Source organism: Lagopus muta, chromosome 1 (assembly GCF_023343835.1).
Source record: "Lagopus muta isolate bLagMut1 chromosome 1, bLagMut1 primary, whole genome shotgun sequence".
In the NCBI taxonomy this organism is placed as follows: domain Eukaryota; kingdom Metazoa; phylum Chordata; class Aves; order Galliformes; family Phasianidae; genus Lagopus; species Lagopus muta.
Genome location: NC_064433.1, coordinates 142,266,501 through 142,289,433, shown reverse-complemented (window position 1 = coordinate 142,289,433; position 22,933 = coordinate 142,266,501). Strand labels below are relative to the sequence as shown.

General features: G+C 37.3%; 1 protein-coding gene across 3 annotated transcripts in view; it reads right to left on the bottom strand.

The window, feature by feature from the left end:
* Positions 1-22,933, bottom strand: part of NALCN (sodium leak channel, non-selective) — a 212,504-nt gene that overhangs the window by 10,666 nt on the left and 178,905 nt on the right. For 2 of the 3 annotated variants that reach the window (XM_048929331.1, XM_048929321.1), the window contains exons 19-36: positions 20,547-20,648; positions 20,045-20,114; positions 18,702-18,793; positions 18,434-18,556; positions 16,587-16,643; positions 16,107-16,227; positions 15,881-16,012; positions 13,951-14,118; positions 12,714-12,818; positions 12,011-12,117; positions 10,130-10,250; positions 9,946-10,044; positions 7,674-7,767; positions 7,034-7,140; positions 6,570-6,644; positions 3,729-3,848; positions 2,010-2,078; positions 143-291 (exon numbers count right to left, since the gene is read on the bottom strand). In XM_048929331.1, the coding sequence (XP_048785288.1) occupies positions 143-291; positions 2,010-2,078; positions 3,729-3,848; positions 6,570-6,644; positions 7,034-7,140; positions 7,674-7,767; positions 9,946-10,044; positions 10,130-10,250; positions 12,011-12,117; positions 12,714-12,818; positions 13,951-14,118; positions 15,881-16,012; positions 16,107-16,227; positions 16,587-16,643; positions 18,434-18,556; positions 18,702-18,793; positions 20,045-20,114; positions 20,547-20,648 (1,911 nt within the window). The remainder of the gene's footprint in view (positions 1-142; positions 292-2,009; positions 2,079-3,728; positions 3,849-6,569; positions 6,645-7,033; positions 7,141-7,673; positions 7,768-9,945; positions 10,045-10,129; positions 10,251-12,010; positions 12,118-12,713; positions 12,819-13,950; positions 14,119-15,880; positions 16,013-16,106; positions 16,228-16,586; positions 16,644-18,433; positions 18,557-18,701; positions 18,794-20,044; positions 20,115-20,546; positions 20,649-22,933) is intronic. The other variant, XM_048929339.1, reaches the window with a different exon arrangement.

Here is a 22,933-nt window from a genome sequence, read left to right as displayed (position 1 = left end):
GTCTGAATATCTTGCCTTATTTTATTAAAGAGCAAAAGAAGACTCAAAGCCAGATCCTATTTCCTGTCCCTGCTCTCTCCTTGAAGTCTGATGACAGTACTGATTGGGAAATTCCTAGGAACAACCCCGTGAGGTACTGTACCTATTAATGTTCTCTCCATATTTCACCGTACCAAATAAAACTACTCCAGCAAAAGCGTAACAAAGAAGCAGTAAGAACATTCCCACTATGATGAAGAAACTCTTGTACATGCTGACAACCACAGTCAGGAGCAGCATTTTTAGTGTAACCTGGAAGGACAGAGAAGAAGCAATTCACAAAGTCACTCAGGAAACCAGAGAGATGAGTGAGAAGTGAGTCACTGCAGTTGCCATTTTGACATATAAGCTAATGGAAGAAGCCAGTGAAACAGTACATTATAAATCTGATTGAAAGTCAACATTTTGTGTCCTCCTCTGAAATTCAGTGCACTTTCTACATGTTGAAAATATCAAGCCATCCTCAAACAGTATCTGTAAATAACTCTGTGTAGAATAAGATGACAACAATACAGAATAAGCTTTACTATGGATTGATGTTCACTGCAAGTACGAAAGTTAGCACTGTATGAATGGTGCTGTAGTAAACTACTTAGAGCTTACCCAAAAAATTGTGCTCATGTACAGAGAAGGGGATCTCCTTAAGATCAGTATGATTGATTAAACAGATTGATTAAACTAGCTAATTTTTCATGCAAGTTGGCCAAAGAGCTTAAGAAGATACTGTAATTCTGAAAATTACATAGGCAATAGGTATATATTACTTTTCCATGCAGCCGTATTGAACATTTTACTCTTTATAATGGTATCACCTTAGATTGCCTTAAAATCCTTAAACACTTTGGATGCTACAGAAAATTCTCTTTAATGGAACTGAGGTATCAATTTTCTTTAGAATCATGCCAAACTGGTAACTCATGCTGACTTTCAAGCATTGCATCGCACCAAATAAGTTGGTGAGACTGATGCAGCTCCTTACATGAAAGCACAAATGGCTGGGTTAAAACCTTGAAAAAGCTTCAGAATCAATCAGTAAGCTTTGAAGGCAATCACTTGGTCTGTCTGCATTAGGAGAAGCAAGGATTTTCATTTGATTTCCAAAGATCTACAGGCTCTGTGTAGTTTGATGGCAGAACTTTTTTTTATCTTTACTGATCAAGCCCTCTGTCTTGCTGTTCTTAAACCTGGCAATCCACTATAGTGATCTTCACTTTTCGTCACATTTACCTTAATATGTCAGACTTCACAGAAAATGTTTTGATAATCCAAGTTCCACAGCTAGACAGTGCAGAATGTCACCACTTGTTAAAAAGAACTTGCTTGTTTCCTGCCTATTCTAATTCTGCTAGTCTACCCTAATGACATCACAGCAAATCTCAGCATGAAATAAATAAAAACTTTAGAAATGACTTGCTTTGTAGCCATCCTAGTGCTTCCAGAAGAATAACTCGGTCCAATATTTTTAAAATTGAAGAGAAATCCTGTACTGTTATAAAAGATACAGTGCTAAAGACACAGGTCATCGACCTGCATTCTGGAAGACAAAACTTCTATTATACAGCACTATCATAACAAGGCTACTTGATCTTCCACCACTTCACTAGTTTTGCAGAGAAAATAAATATATAGCATGCACATCACACCACAATGAAATGGAAAAGAGTGAAAGTAGGATATATGCTCAGAGTTTTAGAGAACATTTTAAAAAATTCTGCTCAGCATTGCAGAGGCACATTTATTTTACAAAAAGGGCATCTTTTCCAGTAATTGCAATGTTTTGTTATTATCTAATGTACATAAAAAACCCTGACATTTTAAAGACAGCATGTAAAATTAGAGACTTCTGCTTGAGGTCTCTTTTTGGCATATAAGTTGGAGCCTTATAGAACATGCATTAGAGATGAATAGCAACTACTCTTTTAGTCTATATATGAACATTGCAATGGTTGTAGTTCTGAACTTATACTTACATGCTTTCCACAAATAGAGAAAAATCTGAAGACAATTACACATGCCCCCATCATATATGTGTATGCATTCTGGAACAGAAACATGAATACGTAACTATCCCATGCTGATCTCCTGGAAAATAAGGCAGTCACCATACACAAGCTAGTAGCAACTATTTAAATAAGAACAGTGAGGCAGTACGAAAATAACTGAAGATGCTCTACCACTTTGAAAACACTGACCCAGAGTCCACACATATATAACTAAAAAGACATCTGGTCCTTTATTAGATTGGCTATAATTATACCCAGTTGCCCTGGACTACTTGTCTAGGCAGCTGCTTGCCTAAAGAAACTCCTCAGGCCTTTATAACTTCTCAGCAGCAGGGAGTAAAGTGAGGATGCCAGAGCAAAAGCACAGCCACACAGAACAGGCTTTCCCCCAGTGAAGCTTGGGGCAAGAGAGAAACCCCAGTCATTACAGGGAGGTGACTTCAGCAGTTGGCAATTAGTGACAAGCATCAACAATCCCTTCTCCTCCCTTCATAAATAAGGGAGCCAACATTGCAGCAAACATTAAAAAAAAATTGGGGTTGGATGAAGGAAGGGTTGATTTCTTCCCCTCTCCTCCATGAAGGATTTCTTCTTTCTTAATCAATATCAGACTAGAATCACTGCTGGGTCTGGGACAGATAGCACTGTTCAATAGTTTTCACCCTATGCCTTCTTTCAGTCTTTTGCTCCTATATAGATACTGTGCTCTGTCTCTTACTTGCTCCTTATGAGACTCCTGCTGGCAAGAACTCTTAGTCTTTTCAGGTTACTTCTTTTTCTCATTCACATTCCTTCTAAAGACTTAAATTTTCTACCATACTTACAGACCCTACCTCATACCACTCAGATGACTTTCTTACTTCAGTGTCCAAGAGAAGGATTTCTTATTTTTAGAAGCAAGGTTCATTTGTGTCACAGAATCACAGAATGGCCAGGGTTGGAAGGGACCTCAAGAATCATGAATCTTCAACCCCCTGCCACATGCAGGGCCACCAACCTCCACGTTTAATACTAGACCAGGCTGCCCAGGGCCCCATCCAACCTGGCCTTGAACACCTCCAGGGATGGAGCACCCACAACCTCTCTGGGCAGCCTGTTCCAGCACCTCACCACTCTCATAGTAAAGAACTTCCCCTGACATCCAACCTAAATCTTCCCTCCTTCAACTTAAAATCATTTCCCCTTGTCCTTCAGTTATCAACCCTTTCAAAGAGTTGATTCCCTTCCTGTTTGTAGGCTCCCTTTAGGTACTGAAAGGCTACAATGAGGTCACCCCACAGCCTTCTTTTCTCCAGGCTGAACAAGTCCAGCTCCCTCAGCCTGTCTTTGTAGAGGAGGTGCTCCAGTCCCCTGATCATCTTTGTGGCTCTCCTCTGGACCCTCTCCAACAGCTCTCTGTCTTTTTTGTACTGGGGGCTCCAGACCTGTACACAGTACTTCACATGGGGCTTCACAAGAGCACAGTAGAGAGTGACAATCACCTTCCTGTCGCTGCTGGCCACCCTTCTTCTAATGGAGCCCAGAATACCATTTGCAAGAGCAGCATACAGTTTCATTTGTATTTCAGCCTTACATTTATTAAACAAGCAAGAGTTTATCTGGATGTAGTGTAGTAGTGATTCTACTGCTGGTGCTTAACAGATGAAATTAAGTTTATGCACTGGAACTGCATCTTTTAAATCTCACCAGCAAGGCAAAGTGAAGTATCACCCATATAACTCCAAGAGATGTCACTAAGAGATCATATCGATTTCTTCTGCTTTGCCAGAAGCCAGAAGGTGACATGGCAATAATCTTCATTGTGACCTACAGATTAAAAACAAATTTTCCATTTCAGAATTATTATTTCTTACTATAGGGACCTCTTCTATCCTCTGAAATATTTGATGGAGTACCAAAAGAGTGAAGCTGAACATCCCAGACAGAATGTTCAATGTATAAATTACTAAGGTGAAATGGGTTTAAGACTTCTTGTAGTTAAGCATTATGAAGGTAAAAATGATTACACTGATAATATGTAGCTAAAGGAGGCATTAGTATGTTATATAGCTGTCCATAAAAGCTGCTAAATTCACAAAAGCATATGTGAACTCAAGAGTATAGTTGTGTTCTGCATCTCCTATATATCAAATTAATTAAAAAGCATTCCCATATTGCAAATATTCATTTCTTTAAGGAATGATCTGTACCCAGCACCATCTGTACTCAGAAGTGTATAAAAAAGAAAACTAAGAACAGTAAAGGCAGTACATTTCACAATGTTCCTGGTAAAAACCGCAGCAAAAAGTAAAGGCAGTACATTTCACAATGTTCCCAGTAAAAACTGCGGCAAAAGTGCTTGACATTTCCAAAATAGGTAACAGAAGTGCAGGCATGAAGCTTAAGAATAGATGCTGATAGGAAAGTCAGAAGTAACAGACACTGAGGTGGAGTGATGCAGGCACAGGGAATGCCAAAGTGTTTCTTGTACTCAATTCACATCAAACATCAAAGCAATTGAAGTGTTTCTACATAAAGGGAAAAACTGTCAGGTATTCATTACATGATTATTTTTTTATTTTCCATCCCAGCTTGCAATGCTGCCACTTTGCAGTATTCTTTAAACTTCTGCAAAACAAACTGTATATAAAGGGACAGTAGGTTATAGCAAAAATCTGATTTTCCAATTAGTTTTCTTCAGTAGAGTAGTTTCTGAAGCCTGATTACAGAGTAAAGAATAGAGCCTCTCAACCTCTAACTATCATTTGAAGTAGTACCTAAGGGTGTCTTGCCTCACCTCTCTCCAGTTAGCTGAGGTGCCCTGGCATATCAGAAATAGCTGTGTGGGGTTGGTAAAGATAACACATCACCTCCAAACATCCTTACTCTGCTGTAGCAGCTCAGGGAGGTAAGAAGAGGTCAGCTAACATACAGAGCAACTCTTGTTGATGCCCATCACTCCACATCTCACCTGATTAGAGTCACAGACAGAACACCCACGTCACCTACATTCAGGTGTTTATAATCGTGACCTGAATACCACTGCATGCAAATAAAAAAATCACATATCACTTTACTCTGTGATCATCAGTTCTGCAACAGAAGTGAGATCTCTTAAGTTCTTCCTATTCTTCTATACCACATACACAAAGGTTTAGGCCAGAATCAGGACTCCTTACACTAGACACGGGGCCATTAAGAAGGCAGAAAGGCTTGGTCTTCCTCAAGTATTAAGTCCATAATGGTAACAGACAATGCAGTATGCACAGCAGACCCCATAACATCACTTTGCTGCATTAGGGAAGATTCGGGGCACAAAGCTGCTTTCTAACTCCATGACCTGAGTGCACTCACAATGTGATAGCTTGCCTGTTGAGACAGTCCTGGCTCTGACAAAGTCCCTTTTAAAATCTAGAAGTGTATTTGTTTCCCTTGGCAGTTCAAAAGAAAAAGTATTTCTGAAGACATAGTTATTGGGTAAATTAAAATCAGTCTGTGTATGATACAAATCAAACTTTTCCATGTTTGCTGAATCTCTCAAGAGACACTGATTTCTCCTGGGTAGAGGAAAAAGAAGCAACAACATGGGCATATTCTATCTACAGCTGCTACAAGGTATTCGCTTCATTGCCTATTCATCACTGCTGGCAAAACCTATCACTGGAACATAGGAACTGTCATATTGGATTAGAGTGGTGGGAAATCTAGTTCACTATCCTGTCTATGATAGTGGTCAGTATCAGCTATTCAGCAGTGACTGAAAAGAAAAAATGCTCAACAACAAACTTAGAATTCTGTACTAACCTACCCACAGAGGAAGAATCTTATTTAATGTTTAATGTTTAATGTGCTTTGCTACATTACGGATATCGTTATATATATATAAAAATAAAATAAAATAAAATAAAAAAAATAGAAAGAATTACAGAGTTTAAAATGCGTTCAAGTACTTAGATTCCAGGCTGATAAAAACAGGTTATTTACAGTTGCAGAGTTGATTGTGATGACACATTTTTCACTTACCGCACAAGATTCAAATCTATTCAACAAAAGACAGACAATGCTGATATTTGACATAGCTTATTGAAAGGCATTACAATGAAATCATACCAACAACTGTGAGTGGTATGATGATGTCACAGCCACAGAATAGTGAGGGTTAACAATGCATCAAAAGTCTGGGCAAGATAAAATCAAACAAGAACTCTGTCAGACAGGTATTATGTTGTACAGAATGAATTTGAGATGTTCTAAAACCAATAAAAATAAAAGCTTTCACTGGGTTCACCAAAAATACAAGCTGAAATGATCAGAGTTGAGTGTGTATAAACAAAAGGCCTCAGGCTCAAGATAGCAGAGCTGTATGACTGCAATAAATGAAAAGTTTACTTCTACAATATGTATTTCAAGGCAAGCAATGTGAAGAATCCCAAGTGTGCATGTATTGAAATAAAAACCAGCGAAGAACAAGACAGCATTCCTAAAGCCAAAATAGAATATATACATACTGTTCTTAATCTCAAGAACTTATAAAATATATTACTTTACCTCAAGGACAAAAATGAAGGTGAAAACAACAGACATTGTTGCTAAAGGAACAGTCACTGGATCTGCAGCATCCCACTGAAATGCAAACAAAATCCGCTCACAGAAGAGTAGATGTTAAGCAGAAATAAATGTCTATTCAGTGGTTACCTTTATTAAAATATTTATTAATGAATAGATTTCACTTTAATATATATTCAGATAGGAATAGGTTGTGATGTATTCTCCTCTCATGGATTTACAGCTTAGCTAGAAATTAAAATTAGTAGAGCAGACCACAAAAAGGCAGAAATTGACTCAGCTCCACAAATTACAATTAATCTACTGTGACCTATGCCAACTGTACCTAGCAATCATGTTTCACTATATTCATCACAGTAATGGCTCAACTGATCGTTTATTGGTGTTGGGAAATGTGCAACACACGCTGTAAGAATATAATAAAATGCTTAAAGAAACACAATTACCTTAACTGATAACAACACAGACTGGGCCAGAACAAGTACAGCGATAGTTCTCTTAAAAAATGGATGTTGAGTTATATCATACATCTTAGCTCTAAAGCCATCATTATCTGAAAAAGTACAAGGTAGAGGAAGAGAGTTAAAATTCACAGCAGTATTTTTCTCCATTTCTTGACTTATTTTCCATGTTCATTAGCGGCAACATAATCCTTGACCAGTTTTGAAATACATTTCTAATTTTCTGCTACAATTTCCCATATCAAATAGGGCTTCTGAAAATATAATTTCAAATACCCAACACCAGTGTTGCATGAAGGCTTTGGTACTTGTAGGGCTAGCGCACCATTCAGCTGCTGTCAGGTTAATACATTCCATTCATATCATTAAAAGCCAAGTGCAAATATATTTCATTTAAGAATTCATTTTTTCATTAAGGCTTATCCTAAAACCATCGAAGTGCAACCTTTTTTGGGTTGATTTTAATAGCCTTATGCAGAGATATGTAGTTGGAGCCTGTTTCCATATTAACGTATGCGCAACCTCCTAGTGGCCTCACGATTACATTTTTAATTTGAATCTCAGACTCCTGGGGAATTACGAACACTGGGGCTCAACATGAATGAAATCAAAATATCTTTGATACCCGGACGAGGTGGGAGATGAAGAGGTTGTGCTATCTTCAGTCTGCTTTTCAGATCTTCCCATCGTCTCTGATCTACAGTCAGTAAAGCTGTCCCCTTAACAAGCAAAGAGAAGCATATAAATCTTTTGTCATATAAAAGCGAGAACGTTTAATGCTGTAAACAACATTCCCTTTGGTGTCTGAAATGAAGTTACATATTCAGCCCTCCTTAAATAACACGCTGCTTAGAGAAAGGAGTCAAAGTATCTACCTGCACTCAAGAGGATTTCTGGATGCATTAGCTGCCAGTTTCTGGGACTCAACCCAGCAGGCACAGTTGTTGCTCTTTGTAGCAGCAACCCAGAGCAGGCAGTGAGGCACTGCAGGAGGCCTTCCATTTGACTGAACATCATATGCCAGGAAGCACTGTTTTAAAGAGTGGTCGATTTTGACTGGACTTTGCTGCAGAAATTCCTGTGGCTCATCAGTGCTGCTGGAGTTTCTCAGGGAGCAAGCCCTCTAGGAACCTGCTGCAGCTCTCCACAGCTCTACTGTTTGGAGTATAATTGAAATAAAATAACAGTGTACTGTGAATCTACAGGAGTTCTCCACATAAGAAGAGCTAGAAGAGGTGGGGAGACACCTTCAAGGTGGTGATGTTAGATGGTAATGATATGAAAAAAAAGAAAAAAGCAAAGCCCAAAGCAGAATTCAACATCATTCAGAATGACCCTTGAAACAAAACTGTACTCTCATCACTTCAGAGGACTGTAAAATTTCACAAAAATAGTATGGAATTGCAGGCACAAGAGAGATCTTCCCAGATTGACTGTTACAGCTCTTTTGCCTGGACACATGGTTGTCCTGTATTGGTGGTAGACCTGAAGCTGGCTGCACTGCTAATAAGGTCAGTTAAGCTCCCTCTGAGGTGGATATAATCTTTTTATGGAGCTGCATCCCCAGATGTCACTTTAGGAGCAGATACTTTGAAACATAACACAGACAGAGCAGCAGATACTGGGATGCCTATTAGTTGTGTCTAAAACCATATTTAGAAAAGCTTAAATTAAAAAGGCAAGTCATTTATCCACATGAGTGAGTCTGTTTTACATTTTTGGAGAGTTTTCTTTACGAAGAAGAAAAAAGGTAACAACAACAACAACAAAAAAGTAGAACTGTATAAATGGTGATGCCAAGGTGATCTGTTTATCAGAAACTAACAGTCCAACAGCTGAATCATTACTAAAGGCAATAAAGTACAGCTGGGTCTGTGAATGGGGCTCCAGCACTGGGGCTACTGCTGGAGCAGTTGTACTTGCATTTTGACTTTAGTTCAAAACCATCAGAAATTTGAGTAAATCACATCTGAACACATGATACTCGGGAGCTGCAGCAAGAGATGCATCGGGCTGTGCAACAGAGGGACTATGAAGTGCAATAGCCATGATAATGCGATTGCTGGACCCAGATCAGAGTCCCTTGTAGTTCTCCCTGTCCATCATCTTTAGAGCAGAGGCTCCTATAGTTCACATAGAGTCACAGAATCACCAAGGTTGGAAAAGACCTCCAAGATAATCCAGTCCAACTGTCCACCTACCACCAATATTTTCCACACCAAACCGTATCTCTTAGTACAACATCTAAACGTTTCTTGAACACTTCCACAGACAGTGACTCAACAACCTTCCTGAGCAACCCATTCCAGTACCTGACCACCCTTTCAGAGAAGAAATTTTTTCAAACCTGTACCACCTCTCACACAACTTGAGGCCATTCCCTCTCATGCTATCACTAGCTACATGGGAGAAGAGGCTGACCCTCACCTCGCAACAGCATCCTTTCAGGTCACTGTGGAGAGTGATAAGATCTCTCTTGATCCTCCTCTTTTTCAGACTAAACAATCTTCCAGATCCCTCAGCCTAGTTGTAACACATACAAGCATTGCATGCCTTTTTACCAGCCACTGCATGTTTACCAACACCAAATTGAAACAGCAGACTCTGGAACATCTGTAAATACTGTGTAATTTAGGTTCAGTCTCCAACTCTCAACATGCCTAAACTAGAGATTTTTGGATGAGTGTGTAAGAGACTGCTATAATCTGAGGCATGAGTTTTGCAGCAAGTATGGATCAGGTATGCCTGAGGACATACTTGCAGGATTGCAGAAAGTAAGACTGCTAAGCTTGTCATAAAGGCAGTCTTACAACACCAGATGTAATAACAGTGTAATAACACATTTGGTTTGTACTACAGAGCCAGTTCCATACATGATAAACCACCTCACTTAGTACCTTGTTTTCATTGAAATTAGCAATGACAACTCCAACGAAAAGAGTCAGTCCAATCATGCAGCCAAGGAATACAAACACATGAATATAGATTCCATGGATCTGCACAGAAGGAAAACATGATTAATTGTTAAAACAAATCTAAGTATGTGTTGCAAAATTCAAAGATTCTGCTGTGTTTCCTTACCGGCCCAACGCGATGAATAATAACATCTCTGACTTCTACCCATCCTTTTAATGAAAGCACTTCAAATAGTGCCAGCATTGCATTTCCCACATTATCAAAATTAAAATTCCGAGGATTTGCCCTGAAATGAAAATACAAATAGGTGTAAACTCCAGTCATGAGGCCGTTCTATTTGCTATCCTTATTCTTTAGAGTCTAACATTTAAATATCTTGTGAAGTTGGTGCAAAAGACAGTCTCTGAAATATATAAAGTTGTCTCAAGAAATAAGAGAACAAGCGCTACAGCAATAAATATGGATTGCTTTGTTTTTCTTGATCACCATCTATGTTTAGTTTCTGTATTCATAATCTGATTCACATTAATTAAAATAATTAATCTATAACATTTTGCTGTGTCTTTTTGTTAATGAAGCAAAATACAACAGTCATGAAAAAAAGCATCTGATGTCATTGGTCACATTCTCATAAACTTACCTGGAGAAGATCAAGCTCAAAGCCATATAAATGAATCAGACTTTTAAATCAATGAGATCACTTAGCAAATATTATTCATTATTTCATTATCCCAAGGTGTAAAGCAAAACTTAATGAGAGGAAATCACATCTTGGCTTTCCCATATCATATACTCTGATTTCTTCTATTATTTGAGATTCCAGCTGAATGTTAAAAGTACATTCTATGAGCTAGGTTTCTGCAGTCTGAGACCTAACTAATTTTCAACAATTTATACAGGGAAATAGTTGGACTCCAGAAGAACTGATGAGTGGTGGGTCATTCTGAAAATCTGAACAGTCAGTGAAAAACAGTGCTCTCAGATGTTGCTTCATACTTGTTTTTAATGTATCTTATTCTCATTTACTGTGGCTCTTATGTGTTGTTAATCTCATGAAAATTTGGCCAAGCAGAGCTAAACAGGTGGCACAAGTGTCCTTGAGGTAAAATATATTTCTACAATAACAAAATATTCCCCAAAGTTTACAGTTATGCTGATGAAGACATTTTTTGCTTATTTCTGGATCAAGCTAAAGTAGAATGAATTTGCTTACTTGAGGAAGAATTTGTCTGCAGCAAACAGAATCAGACTTCTACAGATGTCAGAGTTTCACTGCCTGAATCACAGCATATTATTTTGTTAGTAGGATGTCTCTGAATCTGTCACTGCTGGTATTTTCTTTGCCCACACATACAGTCAATTAAAATAGTTACTGCTGTTTAGCTGATTTTGCAAAATGTCAACCAACTTAAAATATAAACAATTAAAGAGGGTTTTTTTGCCTGTTCAGGTGTTAAAAAATTTTAAAATACTTAATCAGAATATTAATCATAAATATATTATTAGCTCTTAAATAATTATTATTGCACTACTCTGCCAGATAGACCGCAAGCATTTCCTACGGGGAACAGAGGAGGTAGTTGGTAGATGGTGTAGCTGAGGGCCATAGAAGAGGTTTTAGGTATGATCTGTTCACTAGTTTTAGTGACTATTTATAGGCATGTTGATTTCTACTTATTTTTATTCACAAGTTTTCCTATTAATTCTCTGTTATTAAGTAATAGCTTCCAGTGTGTCTTAATAGCATCACCAACTACACTGATGTTACAATCTTGCTTCAAGCCAGTAATCATACGTCAAAATCCTGGATTCACTAACCATTTTTTTTCTTTCTTTCTGTTTTATGAATAGAACATCAGGCTAACACTGGTAACATTTCGTATGCCTGACTTATTACTAAATATACCAGAATTCTTACCTGCACTTAGTATTACTTACATATACTAAGACCCCTCCACCAGCAGTATAATGTCATGAGAGTGGAGACATATTCCACATCAACAACTGAGTGTTTGAAGAAAGACAGGTCAAAGTGTAGCAACTCACCAGACTCGTGGCACCCAAAATCCAGGCTTTTTTTCTCCGGGTCTTAGCTTTAAATTGAGATTTTTGGAAACACTTACATTTATTCTGAAGATGCCATGACAATCTTCCTATAGTAAAAGAAACCACAGCTTGAGATTAAATAATGGTCTGTGCAAGAGCCTAGAATGGCAAGAATGCACTTGCCATAATAGGAAGTTACGAGTTGTCAGGTCTAGAGTTCATAGACATGGTTCTTTACCCAAAATAAAATGCAGGCTAGGAATAATAATAATAATAAAAACCAAACACAAAAAACACCTTCCTTCTCCCAGGATTGAGAGTGTTTATCATGTTGCAAAATTATCTAGCGTTTCACCTCTTTCCTAAAGGCCACTGAATTCTTTAAGCGATGATGATATTTCACCTTAGGAATGCAAAGGCATCATGGATAATTCCATGTGATGTAGGGTATTTGAATGAATTTCAGAGCTTTTTCAGACATCCCCTATATTTGGAATTGCTTTCCTTTTTGACTTGAAGACCCTATCTTACCCTCATCCCCTTATTCCTTTAATGCCTTTCCCAGTCTTAACCTGCATCGGAAAATGAAAGTGCCCAAGATCTCCATCACTCATATGAAAGTTCTGATTGCCCCACTTGCTTTCCCTGGCAGGCTGAAATGGCAGAGCATAATGTTATTTTGAAGAAGGAATGCAGTTCTTACCCTAGAGATTATGTGAGGATCGTTGCATTTAGCCAGTTTTCCAGCAAATAGCTGCACTCCAAAGCTTGCAAAAACAAGCATTAATGTCAGCAAAAGAATAGAAACCTGTAAAGATGAAATTAGACTTGAGAAAGGGGGTCAGATCCTTCTGCACAATGTAGAGAGGATCATTTCATTGCACAAGCCTTCAGATAAGGCTTTCAAGATGTTACTTTAAGTTCTTATCCAGTAACTAGGTGTTGTGTTATTAACATTATTAATATAACATCTAAGAATTGTAGATAAGGATCAAAGCTTTCTTGCACTGACTACAATCTAGGTAAATTCTGCACACAGAAGAATTTCCATTTGCTTTATAGAGAAATCTTCAAGTACTTAAAATATATGCATCTTTTGCTTTGCTGAATCAGGCTTTACTAATTAATCCGAGTAAGTAAGTGTTAGTTAGTTAGTTCCAGGATAGTTACAATAATGTCATGCATGAGCAAATAATGACGCAAATGTTTTTAAGAGGATACATCACCTGCTTTTTGTCCTTGCTCTACTACTAACTGATTGCAAATATTTGGGAGCTTATCTCTTTATAACAACACAGCACTTTGTTCTGGAATAAAGTGTCTGCTTTTCAGACTGCCACATATCAGTCAAGGAAAGTTGGGTCCCAAGACAATGGATTTTATTCTGAACAGGCAATCACAGACTCTGTTATTATTATTACTATTACTATAAATGCATATTGATTATTATTTGGATTGTTTTAAAACCAGCAATGACATATTCTTGAGATCCAGCAGCTGTATTGTTTCTGCTTGCCTTTCAAAAAATTTGGAGACAGAGACTTTCAGTTCAGAAATCAGTTTGCCTTCTTTTCTTGAAGAGCTGCCATATCCTAATTTTCACCATTTTTCCTCAATCAGAACAGTGAATAAAGGATAGATTTTCATTCAGTAGTCTTTTTTTATGTAATTGTGGCCAAATATAGACTGAAAAAAAGTAATATTGCTGAAAAAAGAACAAACCAGTGGCATTGAAAAAAGGATGATTACAGCAGTGCTATTTAGCATAAATGAAAATGAGCTAGTTATATTCCTGATTTTTGAATTGCTCTGTGGTCATCTGCAGCTAGTGTAAGAAGTAAACATACAGCAGTGGAGAAAATTACCACAGACAATACAGAAAAATGGTATCTTCTTACTCCTATATTTGATTTTTAACAAGAAAAATAACCTATACATACCAAAAAGATTTCCTTAAAGCCACTAAACAGCTCTCGTACAACTTTCCTCATCTGAGGAACCAATTTGAATATTCGAAGAGGTCGGAGGCAACGGAGCACCATTAAGAGCTGAGCTCCAGATTTGGCAGGGACATTCTGAGGCATCCAGCACAGGAATATCAAACTTACCTTGAAGAGATAGAGAAGAAAAGACAAAGAAGAATTATGATTATGGAGTTTTATCTGACATAAAAAGAGCACAGGAGATCAATAATGCTTCTCTTCCTTAAAATTAAGGGGAAGATTAAGAAAGAAATGACTAATTTAGAAAGAGGACTTGGATCTTCTGTACCTTGTCTGATTGTCTAACTAATGGGCATCAGCCTCAGCCCGTCTTTCCCTTTGACTCAAAATCTATTTTATTCTATTTGGCAGATGGAATAGTTCCCAGTGAGGAAATCAAATTGGCTGATTCAGAGTAGGGACATGAACTCTTTTCTTGGACCAGGCAGTATAATCTCTTTCTCCTCTTCTTGTTTCAGAGACTCTCCTGAAACCGAGACACTCTCATCCAGAACAGGTGTTAATGGTATCCTCACCAGTTCTTCCCACTACTTTATTACAAGTATAGATAGCATTGTCACTATGCTGTTTTACCATACAAATACTGCGCATTTCAAAGTGCTTTCTGTTAGTGCACTTACATCTTGTAACCTGAACAATCTTTGACAGATAGCAATTTATTAGAAAGTCTGTTAATTATTTCTGATTTTTGAGAAATATAAGGCCAGTGTAATCTATAGAGGGACAGAGATGAGAGTGCTATAAACAATAAGTAAGTGCCTAAAAAACGGAGGATCAGTCTGATACCACAAATATGATTTAACATGTAGCTTGATTTGTCAAAAACAACTGCAGCTGTTTTAAAAGACAACTGTCCTAACAAGATTCGCCAGTGCTTCTGACTTTCTTTTATACTGCTTTAAAATCACGAGCATGTTTAGAATAACCAAGGTTGACCACCTAAATTTTCCTTCAGACAAGCAGAAGATGCAGAGGGATTTCAGAAGACTACTTCACTCACTGATCATGCATACTGCAATGGGAGCTTTGCAGAAGTATGAACATTTGTATTTATGGTAACAATGGAGTCTTCGATACAAATTGATCGTGACAAATTTTATGCAGCACATCTGTCTGGTGGATTAATCTCTGAAAGATTTAATCTAAACCCATCAAAGCAATTTTACTTAGTAATTTCTTCAGCTATAAAATATTTCATACTGTATTATGCCGCACGATGGTTTTGACACATTTGCTGCTATCTATTGTCATAAGTGAAGAGGAAATGGAATCCCTTCTCTTACAATGAGAGGAATGCAAGAAATTTCCAGGGAACAATGAAAACAGTAGAAATACTTTTTTCTTTAGGACCATTTTTGATGCAAATGCAACACAAAGACGTTGCTTTGCTTGCCTTCTGCTACAGTAAAACCAGCAACCAAGATGTGTCCTTTTGTCAAATGGCAGAGGCTTTTAAACATTTTTCATAACATAGGAGAACTGTCAAGAGGAGTGGAAGCAATGAATGACAAAGAAACAGACAAAGCAATGATTCTCTGCATAAAAATGCTAAAGCAAGGTCAGATATTCTGGGGTCACTTTAGTATGCAAATAAGATCTGATCGACAAACAAACACTTAGAAGGGATTGTATAATCTAAAACCTACATTAAGTTATCAGGCTCTTATCACATCTGTATATTTTTAGATGTCTGAACACATAACTGGCAGTACTGCATGTGGATAAAGTTGTGTTTGTACAGAAAGTATACTAGTGCACTTGGATCAGGTTGCTGAGCCAAACCTTATTACCCTCCCAAACATTTATCTATCCAAAGATAACAAAATTAAGAGTGCTACAGAAAACTCCCATAAATACAAAAACTTACAAGATATATAAATATGTCCATAACTCCTCCAAAATCTCTAATTACAGCTGTTGGTGTAAAAAACAGGCCATCTGCCATAATCTTCAGATTAAGCTCAATGCTCATGAATATTACAAAAACGTATTCAGCAATCTGAAAATCAAAGCAGAGAACATTTAGCAACAGGGAGTGGAGAATCGCAGGGTGGATGTACTTCATTAAAGGCAATGAGATTCAGTATCAGTACCTGGAGTGTTGGAGCATGCATAACTCTTCTAAAAGGGGATTCAAACATCATGGAAATGCAGGAACATATAGTAACAATGATCATGACCCAGTCCAGGTAGGTAACCAAACCCAGCAGGTCACTGTGAACAACACATAAGGATAACTATTACAGAAAGATTGAGTACTATGCCATTTGTATTGTGGCTACATCACAGTTAAGCACTTATTAATGAAAAAGAAATTGAACTGAGAAATGTCAAAGATTTAATTGTTACAGAAATACATAGTAGAGCTAGTGAGATTACAAGCAAGTAAGGAAGAAGAAAAGCCTGACTTAAAAACAAAATCCTCTTTCTATTCATTCTCCCATAAAAATCCCTGGAAAGAAAATCTGTTTCTGGGAAAAAAATTATGCAAGTGCATGCACACATACGCATGTGCTCACACACTTATACTGCAGGCTTATGCGACCGAGCAAAGTTACTTTTATTGTGCTTACTAAAGCTGATGGTATTTGGTATTTTTCACAGCTCCAGTAACAGGATCTGTTTTAGAACTATAAAAACAAACAAACAAACAAAAAAAAACAAAAAACAAAAAACAAAAACAAAAAAAAAGAAGAAGAAAAGACATAGTCATTTACATCGTATTTTTGTCACCATTATCATTACACCATACATCTATCACCTCAATGCAATTCATGACCGAAGCGAAGTATATATGTGTTATTTTGGTTTAATTTCAGATGTCTGTGTTATAACATCAATACAGCTGTGTTGTACTTCATGGCCTACCTACAATTTTCCTAACAATTCCTTGGATGGTTAGTTTTTTGAGTCTTGCTTTTGTAAAGGACTTAATTTTATATCTTGGTTGTGGGTGACTTTCTACTGAATTTTATATTGCAAAAAGCTTTCTCGAGTTCTTTTCTTTTACCTCAGAAACCAGATTATTATCTTCAACCAACACAAAGTTCCTTTCACAAGCTTTATTTCCTTCTTTACTTGTTCTGTCATTTTCTGATGAATATTTTGTACTACCCACACCTGATTTTTCCTGTGAAATTGTCTTTCTTTCTCTACAGTATGCAAACAGCAATTAGGCAGTGAGACAGGCTTCCATGCTCTGTATCCAATAAGCATGTATCCAGGTGATGCAGTATAAGATCCTGCTCCAGCAATTATTAAGGTCTTTTATATAAAGCAGAATGACTTCAGCAGAAGAATCCTTCCCAAGAATCCTATCCACTCTGTCCCAGTGGTTAAGGACACTTTTTACATATCTTTCAAATCCTTATAGCAAATCATGCACAGAAAGGATCTGCACTGAGGAATCCTATATCCCAAGCGAGGGCTCTAGTCATTGGGATGTGAAATTGCCATCACTTCCTCACTGAGCTTAAAGTGAAAAAAGGACTGACCTGACTTGAGGTATTACTGCAACAGGAGATTTCATGGTTACGAACTGCAAGAAAGCAAGATGCATACAAGGAGAACAAGTTGCATCCTCCACAGTCCAGGATCAGCCACTTATATCCTTCAGTATTCATAATACACGTTTTGGTGTTTTTTCACTGGACCCACTTATTTTTATGCCTTCTTAAGCTCATACCTTGTTCCCATATTGCATACAGCAGCATTCCTCAGCCTTTTTAGTAAAAAAATGCTGTATCCTATCCTATTTGAAAAGATCTCTATGAATATGCTGCTTGGCAAGCTGGCTGAGAATAAATATGAAGTAGGCACACTTTAAATGAATGAAAAATAACTGTTCAACAACACCAGTTTTACTCTTGTAATGATAATGTAAATTAAACTGCTATTGACATAAATGTTTTGTTACCCTTGTGTAATCACAATGCTAGACAGCATTGACATACGTTTCAGAATTGGATGGGAATATATGTTTATGTGTTTTATTTTGCTTCTGTAATTTGAAACTGCTTCATGAGAAAGTGGATCACAATCAAGTTAGCAATTACAGAGTAAACCCAGGCACCTAATGCAAGGATATATTTTTATGTAAGTGGCAGAACACTTCAATAAGAATGTTGTAAAACGGATTATCTAACATTTCTTTTCTACCTAAAAGTAACTTGTTGAAGCATACAGAGAGAAATCTATAGCCAAGCGCGCACTGAAAAGCAGGCTTTCCACATTCCAAGCTTGTGAGTCATCCTCTGTCTGAGACTGTTGGCTGGAAAGATGGCGTGTATTGAGCCCCAAAATAAGGGTGCCAGCCATAGACAGAGGTTTAAAAGAAGGTGGCTTTATACCATGCTATCCCTTCGGAGAATGTGAAAGCAAACACCTGTCTGAATCAACAGCTGATACAACATAAACTTACGCGTTAAAGCGAGCTCTTACAACCACTCTGCAGAAATTCCTGAACCTGTGCTCACGACCAACTATGAAAAGTGGTTTGTCAAAATATGGGTGATTCTCTCTCAGCTCCTCCTCTTGGACTTTCCTTTTAAAAGATAGAAGGTAAATTATTAAGTGATATGCGTTATACCTGCCAAAAATCTCTCATTCTTTTTCTTTGCACTTTTCCCTTCGTATAGAGAATATTTAATACAGAAAAGTGTGCATTTATACTTTTCATTTTTAAATACCTTTTCATTTCAGCTTGTTCTTTCTTTTCTTGGATCATCTTTATCTCACTGTCTTCTCTCTGTGCATTTCTGTATCTCACAGTGTTGGAATGCTAGAAGGGAAGCAGTCTTTTTTGAATGAGGTCCATGTGTCGTTTTTTAATGTTTCAGATGAAAGCAAGATATGGTATTTTACATGGAAATATTCAAATGAATGCCTTTCTTTCCAAACACTGCATGTTAACTCAGTCAAGCATATTTGTATAGTATTTTCTATCTACAGTAGGGTTGGTTTTATATTCAGCAAGGTTAATTTCAGTTTTAATGTCATGTGTGCAGTACTATTCAATGCAACTTTTAATATGAAAAGCAAAGGTCCCATAAGCTCAGTTGTTATATCCAAACACCACTGAAGGACTAGGAGTCAGAAAAAAAAAGGCTTTAGGCATACTTTCAGTTTCTAAAATCTGCTGTATGTACTGCTTGGCAAAACGGAGGAAGACAGTGAGTTGTGCACAGCATACAGGTAGTGACTGCACAGACATATGAAGAGAGGAGGCTAAGTGAAGAAAAACGTCTGAACTCATCCAGTGGAGATTACAATATATATTGCTGTTCAGAGTTCAGTGAGACTTTGGAGCACTTCTGAAAGGGTAATGTCAGGTGTTACCCTTACTATCAGTCATAGTCTACTTGAAGATACATGTTACCCACAGTTTCTTTCTTCCGTCATGCAAAGTAGTTCAGAAATTACTTCTTAAGCAGTTGTTTTCAAATATGAAGTGCACTGAGAAAATGGCTGCCACAGTTGGAAATGGAGGGACTAAAATCTCCCCTTGACATAAAATTACAAATCTGCAGAAATGAAGATGTGCTTGACTGCATGAAACTATACCACAGCAAAATCTGTGAGCAAAATATGTGACTACCATTCCCTCTTCTAGTTTTTATCCTTTTGTCTGGCAGTTTTCATGTTTGAAAAATACTGTTAAACTTCCACTGGAATTTTGAAGTGCTGTTTCACCAGGTGGAGTTATTTTTGTAATTCTAGAGTAAGGTCTTTTGAGGTGTCCTGTGCAGCAATTTTTGTTTTCCTAATAGAGTGTCTACAGCTTCAGGATATCAATTTCAGAAAGTGTTTCAAAACCAGTAAGTTTATCAGTGATATATCTATGCCAACAAATTGTTTTGAGAAATAATTCTAATGCAATTATAATATTTGTTTTATGATTTCAAGATTTCAAAAGACAAATTGTAATCAAGACCATAGACAGACATTAGCTTTACACAAGCATTCATTATTTAGTACATATTCCTATTTTTTATACTCCCAAATTGAAACCATCTTTTTTGTGAGGACTTACATCTTGAGTCAAGGTTTCAAGAGATTTTCCTCTACTGATTCGCTGGCTGTTGGAACCATGTCTTAGCGATCTGAAATAATCATAATCAATTTAACAATATATCTCAAGATTAAATTTTGACCTTTACTGGGTGGCCATTATAAAGCACTGTTTTCCAGCCATACATTATCTCAAATTCATATCATTTTTTTCTCACATCAGAAGCTTATATGTTCTTCAATTGTTTTCAATCTGGTCTAACGTAAGTCAATTTCTTTCCTTCTGATCTTTAAATTGATAGCTTTGTAGTCAGCAAAGGAAATGGCATTTGAAATAAAAAGGCTCTCTTTCCATTTATACACTACAATGAATTTCATTATGGTTATAGTGAAGAATGAAGAACTCAACTCTTTGCAGAAGTAAGTAATTTTAGTTTTACACATACCTGGTATTGCTCAAATTTAACTCTGTACATTGCCTTCACTTTAAGATCATTTTTAAACCATCCTTTCTGTCCACTTACCTGCGTTCTTGTCGTATGTGATGCTGGACACTAAGTATTGACCTTTCCTTTGCAGGCTGCCCCTCAAAGGACCCACTCAGCATGCGTTGTCTAGTGCAGGCCCTACAAAGAAATATGTTAATAAAGGCATACCACTTTCAGTATAAGTGATAAGTTCTGAGGTAGTGCATTCAGACAAGTCAGCCTGGTTACCTGGTAGCTAAGTGAAGGATTTAACAGATAATGACAATAAAGCAGCAAAATACTTTCCATGAAAAGGTGTTATTTCCAAAATAAGTGTTCCAACTCTGCAACATAACCAGTCATTTGATAAACCTTCTTCACATCCTGTCATCTTTGAGAGCATTTTCAGTTTGCCATAGAATTTATGTCTTCTATGGTCTTCATTCATTGAGTGTGAAAAGAGTCATCTGTAACATCAGCTCTTCAGCAGTAGGGAGGGGAAAGTACAAGTGCAGCTGTCATTTTAGAGTATCTCCCTTTCAGAGCTGTACTTGGCACACTTTTACATACTCAAGACTTACAGCATATCTTTGAGTGCAACCAAATATTCGTTGAAATGAAATGCTATGCATTGCTGATAACCTGTAATATGAAAAACCTTCCTTTCCAGGAAGGTATTTCAGCATTTTGTTATGTGCCTTGTTGTTGTTTTTGTTGTTGTTGTTTGTTTGTTTGCTTTTTCCCCACCATTCATTTGCTGAATTTTCATTTGCTTTTAATGAATTTTGGCTGACACATATCGTACACTACCTTGTCAGAAATCAGCACTTCATTCAGAGACCTGGTTAGTAAGCATGCTATAGCTAAATGACATGCATTTCTTTTGCTGGCTACAGGATTTGCATAAAGAAAAGAAATATTTTCATTAAAAGGCAGCAGAAAGAACTCTGATGGCTGGGAAATAAAATTCCATCCTTGGAAAAATATTTTCACTTTTCCGGGACACTGTGATTTTACATTAACATGACTTAGAGCTCATTTTGTGCTATGCAAGTGATCTAGAGAAACTCACACAAGACTCAGCTGGTGCTTTTTCAGGCTTTTTAATGAACTGAATCTTGTTTTTTTGTTTTTTTTTTTGTTTTTTTTTTTTTTTTGAAAACAAACAAACAAAAAAATCTACATGATATTAGAGTAACCATTCTGTTCACTAGTCTAAGACTGGATAAATGCTCTTGATAGCATAGCACGATGATGCTTGATGGCAAAAGGCTTCCCATGTTATTCATACAGTATGACTTTCTGTTTTATTCCTTTCTCCTATTTTTACTTCTTTTGAATTAAAACGCATAAATAAAAAGTGTATGGATCCAAATGAGATCTGGATCAAAAATGAGAAGCTTACAATGTCTATCAATGTCATCAAGTGCAATCGTACTATCACACTATAAAAACACATTGTGCTACACTCATTACAGAATTTTGTATTCTCACTGTCATTTGTGCCTTGCTGTTACAGCATTCCATCTAACCAGTTATTACCTTTGGATTACAGAAGACTTGATAGAATCAGCAGAGAAGAAGGAATGTCGTGGAGTCAACATTCATTATCACCTCTCTCAAAGTAGGATCTATTGTGTCTATACTGTGAGAAGTAGATGTTTGGCAAACTTGCTTTTCAGTATTTACAGTGTAAAAGCTTTCATAGCTCCCTAACTATATCAAAGTGATTTATAATACAGTGGATCTACCACTTGGCACAAAACCATAAATCAGAGTAACTTCTTACCAATGGATACCTGTCAGCATTTCTTTTTTGTTAGTGTTTACAGGAGGCAGGTGAAATCCTGTGATGTTCCGTGCTTGTGGAAATTTCAGAAGGTAGTGACTAAGTTTGGATTTTGCTCCTGATGACAATAATCATCATCTCAACTTAACTACTTTATTCGTTCTGAGGAACGCATCGTATCAAAGCCTAGCGGTAAGGAAGAAAGAAGCCACAATATGAGAGTAACTGAGCACTGGCACAGGCTGCCCAGAGGCTGTGGGGTCTCCTCCCTGCAGCTCTCTAGAACCGCCTGGCCGTGGGCCTGGGCACCCTGCTCTGGGTGGTGCTGCTGGAGCAGGGGCTGGGACACGGGGACACAGAGGGACACAGAGGGCCCTGCCTGCCTCAGCCAGACTGCTGAGAGCTTTAGTAGACAACAGAATAAATATTATTCATTTCTATTTCTCTGGATGAAATTAAAGACTGCCTGTTTGTAAATGACTTTCATGCAGCCCTATAAAGCACTACAAGATGTACGATCCCACATTTTGCTTATGTGACAGAAGTTTCCTCATTTTCTCTGTGTTCCTCAAAAATCCATCAGTGATGACTCAGGAAGTAGATGGAAAAGCACAATAAATGTAGATTAAATTATCACATTCAATAGGTTACTTTA